The sequence below is a fragment of the Schistosoma mansoni genome (assembly GCF_000237925.1).
Source record: "Schistosoma mansoni, WGS project CABG00000000 data, chromosome 2 unplaced supercontig 0108, strain Puerto Rico, whole genome shotgun sequence".
Taxonomy (NCBI): domain Eukaryota; kingdom Metazoa; phylum Platyhelminthes; class Trematoda; order Strigeidida; family Schistosomatidae; genus Schistosoma; species Schistosoma mansoni.
In genome coordinates, this window is record NW_017385999.1 from 1024480 (window position 1) to 1044419 (window position 19940).

General features: G+C 41.8%; 3 protein-coding genes across 3 annotated transcripts; 1 reads left to right on the forward strand and 2 right to left on the reverse strand.

The window, feature by feature from the left end:
* Positions 1-5151: 5151 nt before the first annotated feature.
* Positions 5152-5896, forward strand: Smp_185230 (arginine/serine-rich splicing factor, putative; the record flags this gene model as incomplete). Its single annotated transcript, XM_018791638.1, has 4 exons — positions 5152-5318; positions 5353-5435; positions 5487-5728; positions 5765-5896. 4 exons carry the CDS (start codon positions 5152-5154, stop codon positions 5894-5896), a joined length of 624 nt encoding a protein of 207 aa, XP_018645243.1.
* Positions 5897-5963: 67 nt separating this feature from the next.
* Positions 5964-6121, reverse strand: Smp_185220 (hypothetical protein; the record flags this gene model as incomplete). Its single annotated transcript, XM_018791639.1, is given in 2 exon segments — positions 5964-5972; positions 5981-6121. Coding segments are annotated over 2 exon segments (150 nt in total).
* An 11003-nt stretch (positions 6122-17124) lies between these two features.
* On the reverse strand, positions 17125-17563 carry Smp_140480 (ATP synthase f chain, mitochondrial-related). The gene has a single exon (XM_018791640.1). The coding sequence runs from the start codon at positions 17522-17524 to the stop codon at positions 17198-17200; it is 327 nt and encodes a 108-aa protein (XP_018645245.1). The 5' UTR covers positions 17525-17563; the 3' UTR covers positions 17125-17197.
* Between the last annotated feature and the right edge of the window lie 2377 nt (positions 17564-19940).

Sequence of the window (19940 nt, forward strand, 5' to 3'; positions counted from 1 at the left end):
CCACCGAGATTGTCTTCTCCGTGATCATATAAACCTTGGAGTGCGTTCTCACGACACAAGTACACCAATCTTGTTGAGGGCTGGTCTCATGTGCGACTAAAGTGTGTTCATTGTTTGATTCACGACTAATCGTTTCTGTATGCCTGACTACTCATTTGTTGGTCTGTTAGTGTTGAGCCCGTGATCATTGCAAGTGTAGCGGGATTGTGTTGTCTCTTCGGTCAAGATCTCAGCAAAGAAATAAGTGGGGATCGTCCAGTCTCGACACCCGGATATGTTCTCGCCCAAGAAAGACTGTGTTTAGACATAAGGCCCACAGTCAGGCCTCCTGGATATTTAAGCGGATAGAATGCGAGGGAAGAGAGACGAGAGTTTATGCTTAGTTCTGTGGTGTTGTTTGGGAGTTCATTATTGTATTTCGGACTATGTTAGGGCCATATGCTCAATCAATCTGCATCGAGAGGTAAAACCAATGTAGTTGTTGTAATTAGCGATTTTGGATTACGCATGGTGAGATTGTGACATAATAGCATCGTAGTGAACCGTGAAAGGAGTGAGTGTGAAACTTAAAGGTGTATGGGACTACTTAGGTGGTCGGTGAGAGTTACATTGTGAAGCTTCTGGTGAATTGGGAGTTAGATTAGACTCAGTCAGACCCATATTTTATTATTTCAGTGCCAATCGGTGTGACGAATTCTCCTCATGTTGGCCACAAAGGAGTTATTAACCAAGTCAGTCAGTGAAGTCTTTCCTGACATCTAATGCTTTGGAATTGACAAGTAGACAATTTATGCAGCACGTCGCCGTTTCGTATCTTACTGGGACAGGACTTTTCACTTTGCACAAAACAATGTGGTCTTTTTATTGAAGCTATTGTTGTGTTGGTACTTTGTAGTTTTCTCCAATCAGGATAGATTTCAGAGGCATATAACGACAGACATTGATCATGTGTGGTTAAATCTACGAATAACTCATGCAAGCACTAGTACTGTTGAAAAAACTTTGAGGTTGTATTTAATGAGAGGGAATTTGTGTTCAATTCATGCACTAATATTTTACGATACTTAATGTAACCCCAGACTGTGCATCGATCCATCAGTTTCATTCTGAACACTGTGTGCAAAAATCATGCCTCCAAACTACACCTCAGATAGGCGTAGAACATGTAAATCCACACACAGCATAGAAGTAGGATAGAAGGCCTGATAGAAGTTAACAATCAATTCAGGGTTTGGGGGACTTTTGTTTTATCTGTTCAAAACCTCTGTTGGGCGGTAATCTAGAACCTACATCAAAATGTCCAGAACTACTCACAAGATCTATGTTGGGAATTTGCCTCCAGATACCAAAACTCGAGATATCGAGAATCTATTTTCAAAGTATGGTCCGATTGCAGCAATCGATCTGAAAGCTGGACAAAGACGTGGTCCACCGTTTGCATTCGTTGAGTTCGAAGACGAGCTGTAAGTTGTGTTTATATGACGTGGACTTTCCCAGTGATGCGTCAGATGCCGTTCGTGGACGCGACGGATACAACTTTGATGGGTACGCCTTGCGAGTTGAGTTACCACGTACTGGAGGTTTTAACAATGGGAATGGCGGTCCCAACCCTAACCAGTTCCGGAGAGGAGGTTTCAATCGCGGGGGTGGTGGGGCTAGTGGCCCTTCAAGGAGGTCAGACTTCCGTGTAATTGTCACGGGTTTGCCACCCACTGGTAGTTGGCAAGATCTCAAGGATCACATGCGTGAAGCTGGAGATGTTGGATATGCTGATGTGTTCCGTGATGGCACCGGTGTGGTTGAATTCCTAAGGTACGAGGACATGAAGTATACTATTAGACGTCTGGACGACTCCAAGTTTCGTTCTCATGAGGTATGTTTGTCGGTCATAGTAATTCAAACTTTGTAGGGGGAATCCTCGTATATCCGTGTCCGCGAGGAGAGGGCTGGAGGGTCTCGTTCCAGGTCTCGGTCGTATGGCTCACCACGGAGAGGTCGATCCTACGATTCGTGCTCTAGGTCAATCAGCCCTCGACGATAAGACACTGGACAAGTGTGAAAGTTTGTACGTAATTAAAATTTGATGTCACGGCCATTTTTATTCGTTATCACACAAACTCAATACAGTTTTCTTGCTTTTAAAGGTCTTCTGGATAATGTAAAGAGGAAACGACCACATAGGAGGGAACGGCGGAATATTAGTTTTGTGGCCACAGGATGGACTCAGTGCATCTGAAGGGATAGGAATACTAATGTTACTGTACATGTCAGTGGATTGATGGATGCACTTTACCACGAGTGATTCTCAGGAGGTCATACTTCTGCTTATCCAGATGGAAAGGGAGTAGGTGTGCATTGTGGATCCTAAGTCTGAGTCGAAACCACAAGATAGTGAAGTGGTCAGTAGGATATAAGTTTCAGGAGGGCCTTGGATTTCATCTAAGGATGGACTTTGGATATCTCGGATTTGCTCATGGATGCTTGGGATGGGATAACGGGGAGTAGGTTGCAATCCAAGCTGTCAGGAGCATACTCGTATCGTATGTCCTGTACGAAAACACTCACTCAACAACGGATACTAGATCACCACAACTGTTCTGGAACATTTTTCGCCAATTAAATGCCTTGGCGTTCCACCCTTGCAATGGACCCCAAAACAGTCGATAGACGTCCATGAAATCGAAGGCTATCGTCCAGCACTCATTGGACGTAAATAAATAATTCCAGTTTGGCTTTTAAAGCTAGGTAGTCAATTTCAACGCTGAGAAGCCCCGTTTCCACACCAGGACCCAACTTTATTTGCTTTGGTGTCAAATAAATTGTTTAATCTCTTGTCTTGATATCACGTGTTGGTCTTATGAAGTCCATGTAGTCCCGACCAGGAGCTGGTTGTCACGAAACGAAAGTGACTGCCAGATGACAGGTCTACGTATGGCATGTTGTGGTAAGATAAGGTTCTACAATTTTACATTCCGGTAATGCCAACCTGAGAAATTTCTCGCTTGTTAGTGTAGGCCATTAATTCTCAATACTTCGTGGCTGTGAAGAGTTTCCCTGACAAGAATCCCGTCAACTATCTAGAGAAGCATTTCGGTCGACTCCATTGCTTGGTTTGTTGTAGTCAGGGCTTGTCAATGAGTGTAGGTGGTGTGGGGTCCTTGGAATCGTGACTGGCCATCGAGGTCATCGCTTGAGAGGTGTTTGTTCATACTCACTGTCAGCAGATTTTAGAGACCATCTAACTTCGGTTCAGTCTTCAGACGTCCCTATTTATTGGGTTGTAAAATTGTAAACAGTCTCTGTCATTACTTTACTGGCTCTATATGGTATGTGCGTTTCTAGAGGATGGGTGGTGACCTGTCTCTTATATTGTAGGTCTCCCTACGATTGTGGTATCCAACCCTCTGACTTGGTTGTGACAAGTACGCTTCTACAGGACACTGACGTCCCTGTCCACCGCACCAGAAACTTAGTCTCGTAGTTGCTTAGCTGACTGCGAGCTACCCCCGGTCATAATCACTCAACAGCTACTGTGTAGTACTGACTAGTATGAGGCGCACCAGGGACGTGAATTCTAATTATGTATAGAAAAGGACGAGGTACTGTGTTCTAAGATTAGGAGGGTGGGAAGTTCAGAGTCCTGAATCAGGTTAGACGGTAAACAATACAATAGTTGGGCATCTTGGTCATCTCGCATCACACCAAGCCCAAAGTTTGTCTAGATTTAAGCGCAAACCGACGGGCTATGCACTACAACAATCGACATTCATTGAGCCAGTAAGCTGTCTTTATTTCTTCAACATGGCTGTTTGGTTAGACATGATGTAGATATTGGTTAACTCGCATGTATTGGTGCCACCGAGATTGTCTTCTCCGTGATCATATAAACCTTGGAGTGCGTTCTCACGACACAAGTACACCAATCTTGTTGAGGGCTGGTCTCATTTGCGACTAAAGTGTGTTCATTGTTTGATTCACGACTAATCGTTTCTGTATGCCTGACTACTCATTTGTTGGTCTGTTAGTGTTGAGCCCGTGATCATTGCAAGTGTAGCGGGATTGTGTTGTCTCTTCGGTCAAGATCTCAGCAAAGAAATAAGTGGGGATCGTCCAGTCTCGACACCCGGATATGTTCTCGCCCAAGAAAGACTGTGTTTAGACATAAGGCCCACAGTCAGGCCTCCTGGATATTTAAGCGGATAGAATGCGAGGGAAGAGAGACGAGAGTTTATGCTTAGTTCTGTGGTGTTGTTTGGGAGTTCATTATTGTATTTCGGACTATGTTAGGGCCATATGCTCAATCAATCTGCATCGAGAGGTAAAACCAATGTAGTTGTTGTAATTAGCGATTTTGGATTACGCATGGTGAGATTGTGACATAATAGCATCGTAGTGAACCGTGAAAGGAGTGAGTGTGAAACTTAAAGGTGTATGGGACTACTTAGGTGGTCGGTGAGAGTTACATTGTGAAGCTTCTGGTGAATTGGGAGTTAGATTAGACTCAGTCAGACCCATATTTTATTATTTCAGTGCCAATCGGTGTGACGAATTCTCCTCATGTTGGCCACAAAGGAGTTATTAACCAAGTCAGTCAGTGAAGTCTTTCCTGACATCTAATGCTTTGGAATTGACAAGTAGACAATTTATGCAGCACGTCGCCGTTTCGTATCTTACTGGGACAGGACTTTTCACTTTGCACAAAACAATGTGGTCTTTTTATTGAAGCTATTGTTGTGTTGGTACTTTGTAGTTTTCTCCAATCAGGATAGATTTCAGAGGCATATAACGACAGACATTGATCATGTGTGGTTAAATCTACGAATAACTCATGCAAGCACTAGTACTGTTGAAAAAACTTTGAGGTTGTATTTAATGAGAGGGAATTTGTGTTCAATTCATGCACTAATATTTTACGATACTTAATGTAACTCCAGACTGTGCATCGATCCATCAGTTTCATTCTGAACACTGTGTGCAAAAATCATGCCTCCAAACTACACCTCAGATAGGCGTAGAACATGTAAATCCACACACAGCATAGAAGTAGGATAGAAGGCCTGATAGAAGTTAACAATCAATTCAGGGTTTGGGGGACTTTTGTTTTATCTGTTCAAAACCTCTGTTGGGCGGTAATCTAGAACCTACATCAAAATGTCCAGAACTACTCACAAGATCTATGTTGGGAATTTGCCTCCAGATACCAAAACTCGAGATATCGAGAATCTATTTTCAAAGTATGGTCCGATTGCAGCAATCGATCTGAAAGCTGGACAAAGACGTGGTCCACCGTTTGCATTCGTTGAGTTCGAAGACGAGCTGTAAGTTGTGTTTATATGACGTGGGCTTTCCCAGTGATGCGTCAGATGCCGTTCGTGGACGCGACGGATACAACTTTGATGGGTACGCCTTGCGAGTTGAGTTACCACGTACTGGAGGTTTTAACAATGGGAATGGCGGTCCCAACCCTAACCAGTTCCGGAGAGGAGGTTTCAATCGCGGGGGTGGTGGGGCTAGTGGCCCTTCAAGGAGGTCAGACTTCCGTGTAATTGTCACGGGTTTGCCACCCACTGGTAGTTGGCAAGATCTCAAGGATCACATGCGTGAAGCTGGAGATGTTGGATATGCTGATGTGTTCCGTGATGGCACCGGTGTGGTTGAATTCCTAAGGTACGAGGACATGAAGTATGCTATTAGACGTCTGGACGACTCCAAGTTTCGTTCTCATGAGGTATGTTTGTCGGTCATAGTAATTCAAACTTTGTAGGGGGAATCCTCGTATATCCGTGTCCGCGAGGAGAGGGCTGGAGGGTCTCGTTCCAGGTCTCGGTCGTATGGCTCACCACGGAGAGGTCGATCCTACGATTCGTGCTCTAGGTCAATCAGCCCTCGACGATAAGACACTGGACAAGTGTGAAAGTTTGTACGTAATTAAAATTTGATGTCACGGCCATTTTTATTCGTTATCACACAAACTCAATACAGTTTTCTTGCTTTTAAAGGTCTTCTGGATAATGGAAAGAGGAAACGACCACATAGGAGGGAACGGCGGAATATTAGTTTTGTGGCCACAGGATGGACTCAGTGCATCTGAAGGGATAGGAATACTAATGTTACTGTACATGTCAGTGGATTGATGGATGCACTTTACCACGAGTGATTCTCAGGAGGTCATACTTCTGCTTATCCAGATGGAAAGGGAGTAGGTGTGCATTGTGGATCCTAAGTCTGAGTCGAAACCACAAGATAGTGAAGTGGTCAGTAGGATATAAGTTTCAGGAGGGCCTTGGATTTCATCTAAGGATGGACTTTGGATATCTCGGATTTGCTCATGGATGCTTGGGATGGGATAACGGGGAGTAGGTTGCAATCCAAGCTGTCAGGAGCATACTCGTATCGTATGTCCTGTACGAAAACACTCACTCAACAACGGATACTAGATCACCACAACTGTTCTGGAACATTTTTCGCCAATTAAATGCCTTGGCGTTCCACCCTTGCAATGGACCCCAAAACAGTCGATAGACGTCCATGAAATCGAAGGCTATCGTCCAGCACTCATTGGACGTAAATAAATAATTCCAGTTTGGCTTTTAAAGCTAGGTAGTCAATTTCAACGCTGAGAAGCCCCGTTTCCACACCAGGACCCAACTTTATTTGCTTTGGTGTCAAATAAATTGTCTAATCTCTTGTCTTGATATCACGTGTTGGTCTTATGAAGTCCATGTAGTCCCGACCAGGAGCTGGTTGTCACGAAACGAAAGTGACTGCCAGATGACAGGTCTACGTATGGCATGTTGTGGTAAGATAAGGTTCTACAATTTTACATTCCGGTAATGCCAACCTGAGAAATTTCTCGCTTGTTAGTGTAGGCCATTAATTCTCAATACTTCGTGGCTGTGAAGAGTTTCCCTGACAAGAATCCCGTCAACTATCTAGAGAAGCATTTCGGTCGACTCCATTGCTTGGTTTGTTGTAGTCAGGGCTTGTCAATGAGTGTAGGTGGTGTGGGGTCCTTGGAATCGTGACTGGCCATCGAGGTCATCGCTTGAGAGGTGTTTGTTCATACTCACTGTCAGCAGATTTTAGAGACCATCTAACTTCGGTTCAGTCTTCAGACGTCCCTATTTATTGGGTTGTAAAACTGTAAACAGTCTCTGTCATTACTTTACTGGCTCTATATGGTATGTGCGTTTCTAGAGGATGGGTGGTGACCTGTCTCTTATATTGTAGGTCTCCCTACGATTGTGGTATCCAACCCTCTGACTTGGTTGTGACAAGTACGCTTCTACAGGACACTGACGTCCCTGTCCACCGCACCAGAAACTTAGTCTCGTAGTTGCTTAGCTGACTGCGAGCTACCCCCGGTCATAATCACTCAACAGCTACTGTGTAGTACTGACTAGTATGAGGCGCACCAGGGACGTGAATTCTAATTATGTATAGAAAAGGACGAGGTACTGTGTTCTAAGATTAGGAGGGTGGGAAGTTCAGAGTCCTGAATCAGGTTAGACGGTAAACAATACAATAGTTGGGCATCTTGGTCATCTCGCATCACACCAAGCCCAAAGTTTGTCTAGATTTAAGCGCAAACCGACGGGCTATGCACTACAACAATCGACATTCATTGAGCCAGTAAGCTGTCTTTATTTCTTCAACATGGCTGTTTGGTTAGACATGATGTAGATATTGGTTAACTCGCATGTATTGGTGCCACCGAGATTGTCTTCTCCGTGATCATATAAACCTTGGAGTGCGTTCTCACGACACAAGTACACCAATCTTGTTGAGGGCTGGTCTCATTTGCGACTAAAGTGTGTTCATTGTTTGATTCACGACTAATCGTTTCTGTATGCCTGACTACTCATTTGTTGGTCTGTTAGTGTTGAGCCCGTGATCATTGCAAGTGTAGCGGGATTGTGTTGTCTCTTCGGTCAAGATCTCAGCAAAGAAATAAGTGGGGATCGTCCAGTCTCGACACCCGGATATGTTCTCGCCCAAGAAAGACTGTATTTAGACATAAGGCCCACAGTCAGGCCTCCTGGATATTTAAGCGGATAGAATGCGAGGGAAGAGAGACGAGAGTTTATGCTTAGTTCTGTGGTGTTGTTTGGGAGTTCATTATTGTATTTCGGACTATGTTAGGGCCATATGCTCAATCAATCTGCATCGAGAGGTAAAACCAATGTAGTTGTTGTAATTAGCGATTTTGGATTACGCATGGTGAGATTGTGACATAATAGCATCGTAGTGAACCGTGAAAGGAGTGAGTGTGAAACTTAAAGGTGTATGGGACTACTTAGGTGGTCGGTGAGAGTTACATTGTGAAGCTTCTGGTGAATTGGGAGTTAGATTAGACTCAGTCAGACCCATATTTTATTATTTCAGTGCCAATCGGTGTGACGAATTCTCCTCATGTTGGCCACAAAGGAGTTATTAACCAAGTCAGTCAGTGAAGTCTTTCCTGACATCTAATGCTTTGGAATTGACAAGTAGACAATTTATGCAGCACGTCGCCGTTTCGTATCTTACTGGGACAGGACTTTTCACTTTGCACAAAACAATGTGGTCTTTTTATTGAAGCTATTGTTGTGTTGGTACTTTGTAGTTTTCTCCAATCAGGATAGATTTCAGAGGCATATAACGACAGACATTGATCATGTGTGGTTAAATCTACGAATAACTCATGCAAGCACTAGTACTGTTGAAAAAACTTTGAGGTTGTATTTAATGAGAGGGAATTTGTGTTCAATTCATGCACTAATATTTTACGATACTTAATGTAACTCCAGACTGTGCATCGATCCATCAGTTTCATTCTGAACACTGTGTGCAAAAATCATGCCTCCAAACTACACCTCAGATAGGCGTAGAACATGTAAATCCACACACAGCATAGAAGTAGGATAGAAGGCCTGATAGAAGTTAACAATCAATTCAGGGTTTGGGGGACTTTTGTTTTATCTGTTCAAAACCTCTGTTGGGCGGTAATCTAGAACCTACATCAAAATGTCCAGAACTACTCACAAGATCTATGTTGGGAATTTGCCTCCAGATACCAAAACTCGAGATATCGAGAATCTATTTTCAAAGTATGGTCCGATTGCAGCAATCGATCTGAAAGCTGGACAAAGACGTGGTCCACCGTTTGCATTCGTTGAGTTCGAAGACGAGCTGTAAGTTGTGTTTATATGACGTGGGCTTTCCCAGTGATGCGTCAGATGCCGTTCGTGGACGCGACGGATACAACTTTGATGGGTACGCCTTGCGAGTTGAGTTACCACGTACTGGAGGTTTTAACAATGGGAATGGCGGTCCCAACCCTAACCAGTTCCGGAGAGGAGGTTTCAATCGCGGGGGTGGTGGGGCTAGTGGCCCTTCAAGGAGGTCAGACTTCCGTGTAATTGTCACGGGTTTGCCACCCACTGGTAGTTGGCAAGATCTCAAGGATCACATGCGTGAAGCTGGAGATGTTGGATATGCTGATGTGTTCCGTGATGGCACCGGTGTGGTTGAATTCCTAAGGTACGAGGACATGAAGTATGCTATTAGACGTCTGGACGACTCCAAGTTTCGTTCTCATGAGGTATGTTTGTCGGTCATAGTAATTCAAACTTTGTAGGGGGAATCCTCGTATATCCGTGTCCGCGAGGAGAGGGCTGGAGGGTCTCGTTCCAGGTCTCGGTCGTATGGCTCACCACGGAGAGGTCGATCCTACGATTCGTGCTCTAGGTCAATCAGCCCTCGACGATAAGACACTGGACAAGTGTGAAAGTTTGTACGTAATTAAAATTTGATGTCACGGCCATTTTTATTCGTTATCACACAAACTCAATACAGTTTTCTTGCTTTTAAAGGTCTTCTGGATAATGTAAAGAGGAAACGACCACATAGGAGGGAACGGCGGAATATTAGTTTTGTGGCCACAGGATGGACTCAGTGCATCTGAAGGGATAGGAATACTAATGTTACTGTACATGTCAGTGGATTGATGGATGCACTTTACCACGAGTGATTCTCAGGAGGTCATACTTCTGCTTATCCAGATGGAAAGGGAGTAGGTGTGCATTGTGGATCCTAAGTCTGAGTCGAAACCACAAGATAGTGAAGTGGTCAGTAGGATATAAGTTTCAGGAGGGCCTTGGATTTCATCTAAGGATGGACTTTGGATATCTCGGATTTGCTCATGGATGCTTGGGATGGGATAACGGGGAGTAGGTTGCAATCCAAGCTGTCAGGAGCATACTCGTATCGTATGTCCTGTACGAAAACACTCACTCAACAACGGATACTAGATCACCACAACTGTTCTGGAACATTTTTCGCCAATTAAATGCCTTGGCGTTCCACCCTTGCAATGGACCCCAAAACAGTCGATAGACGTCCATGAAATCGAAGGCTATCGTCCAGCACTCATTGGACGTAAATAAATAATTCCAGTTTGGCTTTTAAAGCTAGGTAGTCAATTTCAACGCTGAGAAGCCCCGTTTCCACACCAGGACCCAACTTTATTTGCTTTGGTGTCAAATAAATTGTTTAATCTCTTGTCTTGATATCACGTGTTGGTCTTATGAAGTCCATGTAGTCCCGACCAGGAGCTGGTTGTCACGAAACGAAAGTGACTGCCAGATGACAGGTCTACGTATGGCATGTTGTGGTAAGATAAGGTTCTACAATTTTACATTCCGGTAATGCCAACCTGAGAAATTTCTCGCTTGTTAGTGTAGGCCATTAATTCTCAATACTTCGTGGCTGTGAAGAGTTTCCCTGACAAGAATCCCGTCAACTATCTAGAGAAGCATTTCGGTCGACTCCATTGCTTGGTTTGTTGTAGTCAGGGCTTGTCAATGAGTGTAGGTGGTGTGGGGTCCTTGGAATCGTGACTGGCCATCGAGGTCATCGCTTGAGAGGTGTTTGTTCATACTCACTGTCAGCAGATTTTAGAGACCATCTAACTTCGGTTCAGTCTTCAGACGTCCCTATTTATTGGGTTGTAAAATTGTAAACAGTCTCTGTCATTACTTTACTGGCTCTATATGGTATGTGCGTTTCTAGAGGATGGGTGGTGACCTGTCTCTTATATTGTAGGTCTCCCTACGATTGTGGTATCCAACCCTCTGACTTGGTTGTGACAAGTACGCTTCTACAGGACACTGACGTCCCTGTCCACCGCACCAGAAACTTAGTCTCGTAGTTGCTTAGCTGACTGCGAGCTACCCCCGGTCATAATCACTCAACAGCTACTGTGTAGTACTGACTAGTATGAGGCGCACCAGGGACGTGAATTCTAATTATGTATAGAAAAGGACGAGGTACTGTGTTCTAAGATTAGGAGGGTGGGAAGTTCAGAGTCCTGAATCAGGTTAGACGGTAAACAATACAATAGTTGGGCATCTTGGTCATCTCGCATCACACCAAGCCCAAAGTTTGTCTAGATTTAAGCGCAAACCGACGGGCTATGCACTACAACAATCGACATTCATTGAGCCAGTAAGCTGTCTTTATTTCTTCAACATGGCTGTTTGGTTAGACATGATGTAGATATTGGTTAACTCGCATGTATTGGTGCCACCGAGATTGTCTTCTCCGTGATCATATAAACCTTGGAGTGCGTTCTCACGACACAAGTACACCAATCTTGTTGAGGGCTGGTCTCATTTGCGACTAAAGTGTGTTCATTGTTTGATTCACGACTAATCGTTTCTGTATGCCTGACTACTCATTTGTTGGTCTGTTAGTGTTGAGCCCGTGATCATTGCAAGTGTAGCGGGATTGTGTTGTCTCTTCGGTCAAGATCTCAGCAAAGAAATAAGTGGGGATCGTCCAGTCTCGACACCCGGATATGTTCTCGCCCAAGAAAGACTGTATTTAGACATAAGGCCCACAGTCAGGCCTCCTGGATATTTAAGCGGATAGAATGCGAGGGAAGAGAGACGAGAGTTTATGCTTAGTTCTGTGGTGTTGTTTGGGAGTTCATTATTTTATTTCGGACTATGTTAGGGCCATATGCTCAATCAATCTGCATCGAGAGGTAAAACCAATGTAGTTGTTGTAATTAGCGATTTTGGATTACGCATGGTGAGATTGTGACATAATAGCATCGTAGTGAACCGTGAAAGGAGTGAGTGTGAAACTTAAAGGTGTATGGGACTACTTAGGTGGTCGGTGAGAGTTACATTGTGAAGCTTCTGGTGAATTGGGAGTTAGATTAGACTCAGTCAGACCCATATTTTATTATTTCAGTGCCAATCGGTGTGACGAATTCTCCTCATGTTGGCCACAAAGGAGTTATTAACCAAGTCAGTCAGTGAAGTCTTTCCTGACATCTAATGCTTTGGAATTGACAAGTAGACAATTTATGCAGCACGTGGCCGTTTCGTAGCTGCCGGGGACCGTCTTCTGCGTCATGTTATGAACCATATGGTGTTCTTATTGTTTCGGCTTCTTTTTGAGTTATATTCCGCTCAGTTTTTGATGTAAATTCTTTGCGGAGCGAATGTTTTGAATGCTTTTCCTGTTGTTTTGTCCTGTTATCAGTTGTGTCTTCCTTTGCTCGGGAAAAATGTATAGCATAGTGTTTCGTTTTCTGGATTTTCAGTTTGTAGTTTAAAATATCGAACCAAATCCTGGGTCTTCACTATAAGTTATCGTCCAATTGGAACACAGGAATGACATCATTTCGTTATATCTTAGGAAATATGGTTAAATTAGCGGTTGCCTACTCTTTTGTTTGAAAATGAGCAACATTAGTGCTAATTTAGGTAAAGCAGCTTGTTGTCGTTTTTCTAACAGTAATACGTCATGCAATTTCTCTTAATATATAAGATTTCAATGAAAAGCTATGTATGGAACGTTGCAGAGAGGTATTTAACGTGTTTATTCAACACCGAAACACGCCAATTGCCTTATTAAGTTTTTTATGGTATCTAGTCATCGATATCTCGTTTATTTTCAATTCTAAGTGAAGAGGAACGACTTATGCACGCATGCATACAAAAACCAACTTTTCTTTCTTATTTGTGAAGCTGTTACGCATCCAGAAAAGTATCAGTTCGTTCGAGTGGGCCTACGGCAACCGGTTTGTAACTAATATTAAAGGCGAAACAACTAATTATAAAACAGTAACGTATAAGTGGAGTATTAGAATGCCTTCGGGGCTGTCGATTATTGTCAATTTCTATCCTTAAGTAACGATAATTCTTTCGTCGTTATTCTGAAGGGAATCTGCGCAAAATCTAAGTGCTGATTACGCCGTTCAGAGTAACGAAAAGAGCTCCATGACCAAACCATTCAGCTCAGAACAAAACTCCACCAAAATCCCTCACTTGAGCTACAGATCCCCTCCCACCATCTTAGTTTGTAACTCATACCAACTATATTTCTGAGTTTCTAAATATAGGATTATGGTCTCAGTACCCAGTGCTATGGTTTGTTTCCTTAATTTGCGTTATTGAAACATTTCACTGGTGAGCAACGCAACTTTTAAACGCCGGAAACTATTTTATGCACAGCGAAAACGCTTAGTCTTTGTTTTTGAAAGCACATTATTTAACATCTGAAAGACTTATAGTGGAAAGTGGACTTGCTTTGTAATCTGGCTAAAGTTTAGAAGTCCATGATATCCTTCATTTCCCTAGAATATTTTGTAACTGCTGACAATCATACGAATATGCACAGCAACTTGCACTAGCTAAGTAGGCCGTATGCATGAACTAAGTGATGTCGTGTCTCAAGAACTCGATGTATAAACTTTGGGCTGGAAACAGCCAGACTATGAGGTCACGAATGACTAATACAATTTCTACTGACGGAATAACTCCTTGTACTCTTAGAATGCAGTTATTCCCTAGAGTAGATTGTTTCGGCAATTATTTCCGGTCAATCGTCATTAACATTAAACGTGCTGGAGTTACTCAGGTTCATTATATTCTGTAACTTGCCAAGGTCTCCAAAAAACAGAAGCATGTTAACGAAACGACCCAAGTGGATCTTTTAGTGAGATGAGGATGCTTAGAATACTCAAATGATGTAGTCTTGGTCGGTGAAGACGCTGATAAAATACAGTCTTGGTAGCACTAAGCAACAATGCGAGGATGTTGAAAATGCGTTTCTCTCCCTCTAAATGTAGACTGTTGCTTCAGGACTAACCTGCGTCAACACCTAAACTAAGGCTAGAGAGTGTAGTCGAACGCGTCGACAACTTCACTTAACATAGAAGCCTGATCAACCCTGATGAATTGGTCTCTGACGAAGTTTGTGCATGGATTCAAAAACGTCTTTTGGCTTATACAGACTAACGTCACCTATGGCGAAGGCGAGATATCCGTCTATCAATTAAGGGATGAGTGTACTGCGCAGCAGTTAGTTGTCTTCTACTTTACAGCCGCAAAACGTGGCCATTAAGAGTAGAAGATACTCACCAGTTACTAGTATTTGGTCACATGTGAATATTCATCGACTGAGATGGTTGGAGGCTCTGGGTGACGTGGCTCAAAAGCGATCACAATGGCGTAGGTATATATACTCTTCGTCTTCTTTTAAACCGTGAGATTAAAGTTGCTTTACATATTTCTACCAACTACTTTCTTCTTGTACTGTATCCTTATACACAATCTTCCTTTTATATATTGCTACGATTGAAGTAACTACTTCTATGAATTTGGTTTTCACCTTGTTGTGCTAATGAGGTGTAGCAACGTGGGCCGATGCATATATGTGCCTGGTCCTATGCAGTAGCTAAGGCGAAAGAAGCGATAACTTGACAGCTTTAACAACTACAATATCCAATAATTTCCCAATATTTCTTCTAATAACCGTGACTATTAAGTATGAATGAACCTAGTCCATTCTTGAGTCAGTCTGCTACAACGTAGGACCAGGCACATATATGGATCGGTCCAAGTTGCTATACATCATTAGCACAACAAGATGAACACCGAATTCATAGTATTTAATTTAATGGTGGTTATATGTTTAAGTAACTAGTGCCAAGTACTGGGAAACTTTAAAATCCTTTCAAACCAGTATAACATAGTTCAACTGGGTATTAGATAGCTGTGTAAAACTGCGTCGCTGAGTACTCACGACAGTATTACATTTACTTAATGCTAAGACAAGTTTTGTTCAGCGACCCTTCCATATGAGCAATGCTTTGCATGCAAACGCAGAGTAGTTCTGCACGGTGGACTTACAGTGAGATAAGGTTGTGTACCTTTACGTGCAAGATATGGACGAAAGTCAAACGTGCTTGTATGCTGAAACTTTTAACTTGCTAGCACGTATTAACTGATTCCTAGCTTAATGTTGGACATGAAGCAGAGACCTGACATAGTTGGTTAAGAAGTCGAAATCTGGGAAGCTTCGCCGGTTTTCGCTTAGGTAGCCTGGATGTTTCACCAGTTCATGTATAAAAGACCTACTGCTATGTAAATGAACCTGACACCAGATAAAAATGTGGATTTAAAAACAACTGACAAGTGACTTATCCCAACACAGGAAGTCTCTCAAAAGAAGTCTGTGAAACAAATTTAGGAGACACCTGTACGCTATGAAATCCAAAAGACTGGACCTTTTTGTAACTGCGACATACACTACGACATAAATTGATACTTCCCAGAGACGTTCTGTAAGATAGAACATTGTTGTTGCTAAAACATGAGATAAGATGTAAAAATATTAGGATTATGCCAAATGAATACTTTGAGTATATTATTCCAGAAGATTAATCTATGCGGATTTTTCGCCTACATAGACCGCATTAACTCTTAATTATTAGTATGCAACCTTCGTTGTCGTGTACAACCATACACAACTTGTGTTAAGCAACATATCTGGATGTGTAATATCCAGAGGACTCAGGAAAGCTTCTAACGATGTCTTCATGAACCATACTCCTATGTTTAGGTGTTATCATTGGTACTTTCAGCAAAACTATTTAAAGTCATTTGAAGTTCATCCTTTTAATTTCATCTCGGGGTGCTAAAATAAAGGTTAACTATAACCAGATAACTAGTAAGGCCTTAACTTTGTAACCTAGAAAGATCACAAACATTTTGAAAACAAACATTAAGTGAGGGGATGGTCTGAAGACTTTAGTTATGTTAAAGGGTGGATGGGGCTTTTATCACGGTCTGTGAAAATAATAAGTAAAAGGTCCTATCTTTTTACCCTTCGGACGATCTATTTTGGGGCCAGTGTCGTTTGTCCACATAGTGAAGTACGATTTTACTGCGCGCAGTAACATACATAATAAAGACATCAAAGAAGACGACTTAGACGGCCACACGCAGTTTATAAATTGATTGTAATCATAATTAAATACTAGTGAGTGTTGTAAGAACCACTGAATATAACTCACATTACTAGATGGCTAACATGATGTTCACGGTTCTCTACGTTAGTAGGTAATGAGTTATTGTAATTAATGACCTAAAGACTATAAATTACCATAAAAGCATCAGCTGTCCGAGGCTTGCGATCACCTAGTACAGCATTCAAGAGTTTAGATACAGTCCCGGATTTCATCAGAAAAATACTGACACATTCATATTTTAAATACAAAGTGGACATGACAAGATGGGCTATAGTAAAGATATTTTTTATCTTCCCTACAAAGTAGTGAAAACATCTAAGAATTCCGGGCCGGTGCTAAATAAATAGGACACCGTACAGCATAAAGCCAAAAGTCTGCAGGCTCGGTGGTTAATTCATCGTTACTACATTCCCATGATATAATGAGCAAAGCTAAATATTTGCATCTCAAAGTGAACTACTAGAATCCTTCGGAAAGTAATGAAAACACACTTTAGAGATACTGCTAACGAGAGATTGAATCCTCAGAACGATACACTTTAGGAATAACGAAGGTTATTTGAATTATAACTAGTGACAAAGATTTATATACATTTTAACCCCTATTTATTCATCAGGCCTGGTGAGGCTCACGTGTTAATTTATTGAACTTTTCGACTTGTCTTTAAACCCACTTTGAGGTCAATGTCTTCTTTTTAAGAAATCCGACAAGACGATTGAGTCGACCTCGAAGTTATGGTTTCACATACGACGATAAAAATCACACTGAAAAACCCGGATGACACAGCTGCTTCTTGGTTTGATAAAAGCAGTTTTCGGAATCAGATTTTACTACATAATGTAGGTGCACAAAGCAAATGTTAACACTAGTTTGCAACTAATTTGATTTCTAATGATACTTAGAATGTTTGTGACTCCTGTGTTCAGCGTAGTCCGAGAAATAACGAAAGGCTGCAAAAGAGAAAGTCAATTGAAAGAAAGGCACGACAGATGGCCTTTTTGTCATCACCCAACGAAAAGCATATCTCCAGTAAAAGCGACTAACCGCACGTAACATATCCACTGGATTTTTGCTCCTACGTGAAAACCACTCACTGAGCTGACCTAGCTGCACATCACCAAACGGAATGTCCTTTTTGCCATAATATGTTCCAGGGAAATATACACCATGTACTCGTGCATTGTATTCCTTGGGAAGAAGGCCGAAGTTCATCATACAGTATGTTCCGTTCACGAATCTAAACGGCGCCGCAGTATTTTCAACAAATCAACTTTTGGGATAAATTGCTTTATTGATCCTGTAAAAACAAACTGTAAATCGCTTCATAAATCACTATTAATATGTGTATGTTGTATATATAAACTGCTTTTTTTTCAAAACTAACGTACAAATAGCGTTGTATAGAGGAGAGGTCTTTGGTGTGAAATTTTACCTTGATGGATTCTTATGAGTCCTCAAAAGCATGAAGAAGATCCTTCAATACTACTTGAGTTTATTTAAATTGTATTTTTACATAGGTGGATAGCTATTACTTCTAGATTTTGCCATACGTGAAGTTAGTTTTAACGAATCCTTTAAAGTTTTTAGCATATAAGTTCATTGCATTATATTAGATTTGCATTCATGCCTGCTTGTTAGTGACAGAGGGCTGTCAGCCTTTGTCTGTTTTTTTTCTTTTAGGCATTTGTGAGTGTCTAGCTTTCTCTTGAAACACTCAGTTAAAGGTGCGTACACTACTGCCTCGAGTAATAGGTTCCAGGGGCGAGGAGAACTGTATACCACCTGGATTTACATGTTACTGACTTTGAGTCCGCCTACTATGTCCTCTTAGGTGGTCTGATCTAGTAATAAGAAGAAGGATTTATCATATATAAAATCGTTTCTTAATATTCTTTAAGTTTAAACCAGATCATGATTTAATATGCCATGAGACAGAGTAATGGGGTCTAAATTTTCAAGCTGCTTGGTAAACCTCGGGATTTTGGAATTTGGTGGGTAGTTATCCTTTGCACTTTTACGGGACGTCTTGATCACTTTTCGAACAGCGGTGCGCACAGTTGAAGGGCTCCATACTAGGATGAAATGTCCATCCAGTGCTTACAGTTTTTCAACGGTGGTCAGACATGGGTCGGTTTACGGTCTCAATAAAACCTCAACAATCTCTATAACCTCATACTGATATCCATTCTTGCCAGCATTTTAAGTATGACGCTAGTAAGGCTGGCAGGTAATGTAAGTTCTCTCGATACTGTATTTGAGTTGGAGTAACGGTCGGACTCTACCAGTTCACAGGTCACCCACGTCGGTTGAGAGATGTCCTGAATGTTGTGGTGAGAGGAGTATAGTGTTATACTTCCCAGGATATTAGGGTGTAATCCAGTGGATCCTGTTGATTTCACTGTTTGAAAAGCTAGATGCCTTTGAAATATCGTCTTGGTTGAATTCCACAGTCAATACACAGTTTGATGACAGTAGTTCTAGGTCAAGTCCTTTGTCTAGAAGAGAATTATACGCGAAAGCTGTCCCTAAGTAATCAGTCTTGGCTTCTTCTTTGCTCGTCCAGTTTATAGACAGTACAATAAAGTCTCCAACTGCGAATATCCTGCACCTTCTTCACCAGGACTGAAGTTTATTGTGGGGGGATTTATCTGCTACACACTCAAGACTAAGTTGTACCATGTCTTTCTCTTTTCACGCCAACCGTTGTCGGACCGATTTAAGTATCCTTGAATTGTCCTTCGCTGACTGGCAGTTCGTCAGACTAAGATGGCTCACAAGTACAGGATGTTGCCGCCTCGCCGATGGTTTATTATTTCGATCCTATAATGTAAGAAATCAAACAATTGGATTTTCACCGTAACATCTCTGACTTAAGCCACGTTTCTCATGGCAATAAAATGATGGTTTACTGCATATACTAAGTTTAGAGTTCCGTCGTTTTGTTTGATTGGCTGCAAGTGTTCGCATAGCAGACTTCTGGCTCTGTAAAATGCACTTCGCCGTGATTTGAAGGTCGTTTTGCTCCGAACTTTGATGTTGTGAAAAACACTAATTAAAGGGTATTTCACACTGATCATTAATTTTCGCTCCTGCAGATTGTCTGTCAATACAACTATAGAGAGTGATATCAATATAAAAATCTATTACGAATCGACTCAGCTTATGTGAGTTTTCTTTTGGCGGATTTATCTCCTCAGTAAGAGCTTGAGTATTTTTCGAAATATGGGTTACCTGAAGACTTTCTTGATCCACTTTCTGTTTTACTCTGGTTCTACAGTTTGTAACAACCTAGGAAAAAAGCTACATATTATTAACATGACGGCGCTCATTGTGTTCAAACCTAGCCCTCCAGTCCATTTCGGTGGATTATTTTAACTTGTGAAAATTTCTTGTCTCTTTGAGAGACCTATCTTGCCAAGCTTTAAGATTTCGTTACTCACACTTAACCTGTTTTCTTCCACTTGGCACTGTTTGGAAAACAGTGTTTTGTATCTCAACGAGAATATTTAATGGTAACTGTTGGTATCCATTTATGGTCTAATCCTATACATATATTCTGCTTGTATAATTGTTAAGTAGCTAAACTATTCATATTCGTGCTTCTCTCATTACAAGCTTAATTTTAACCCAT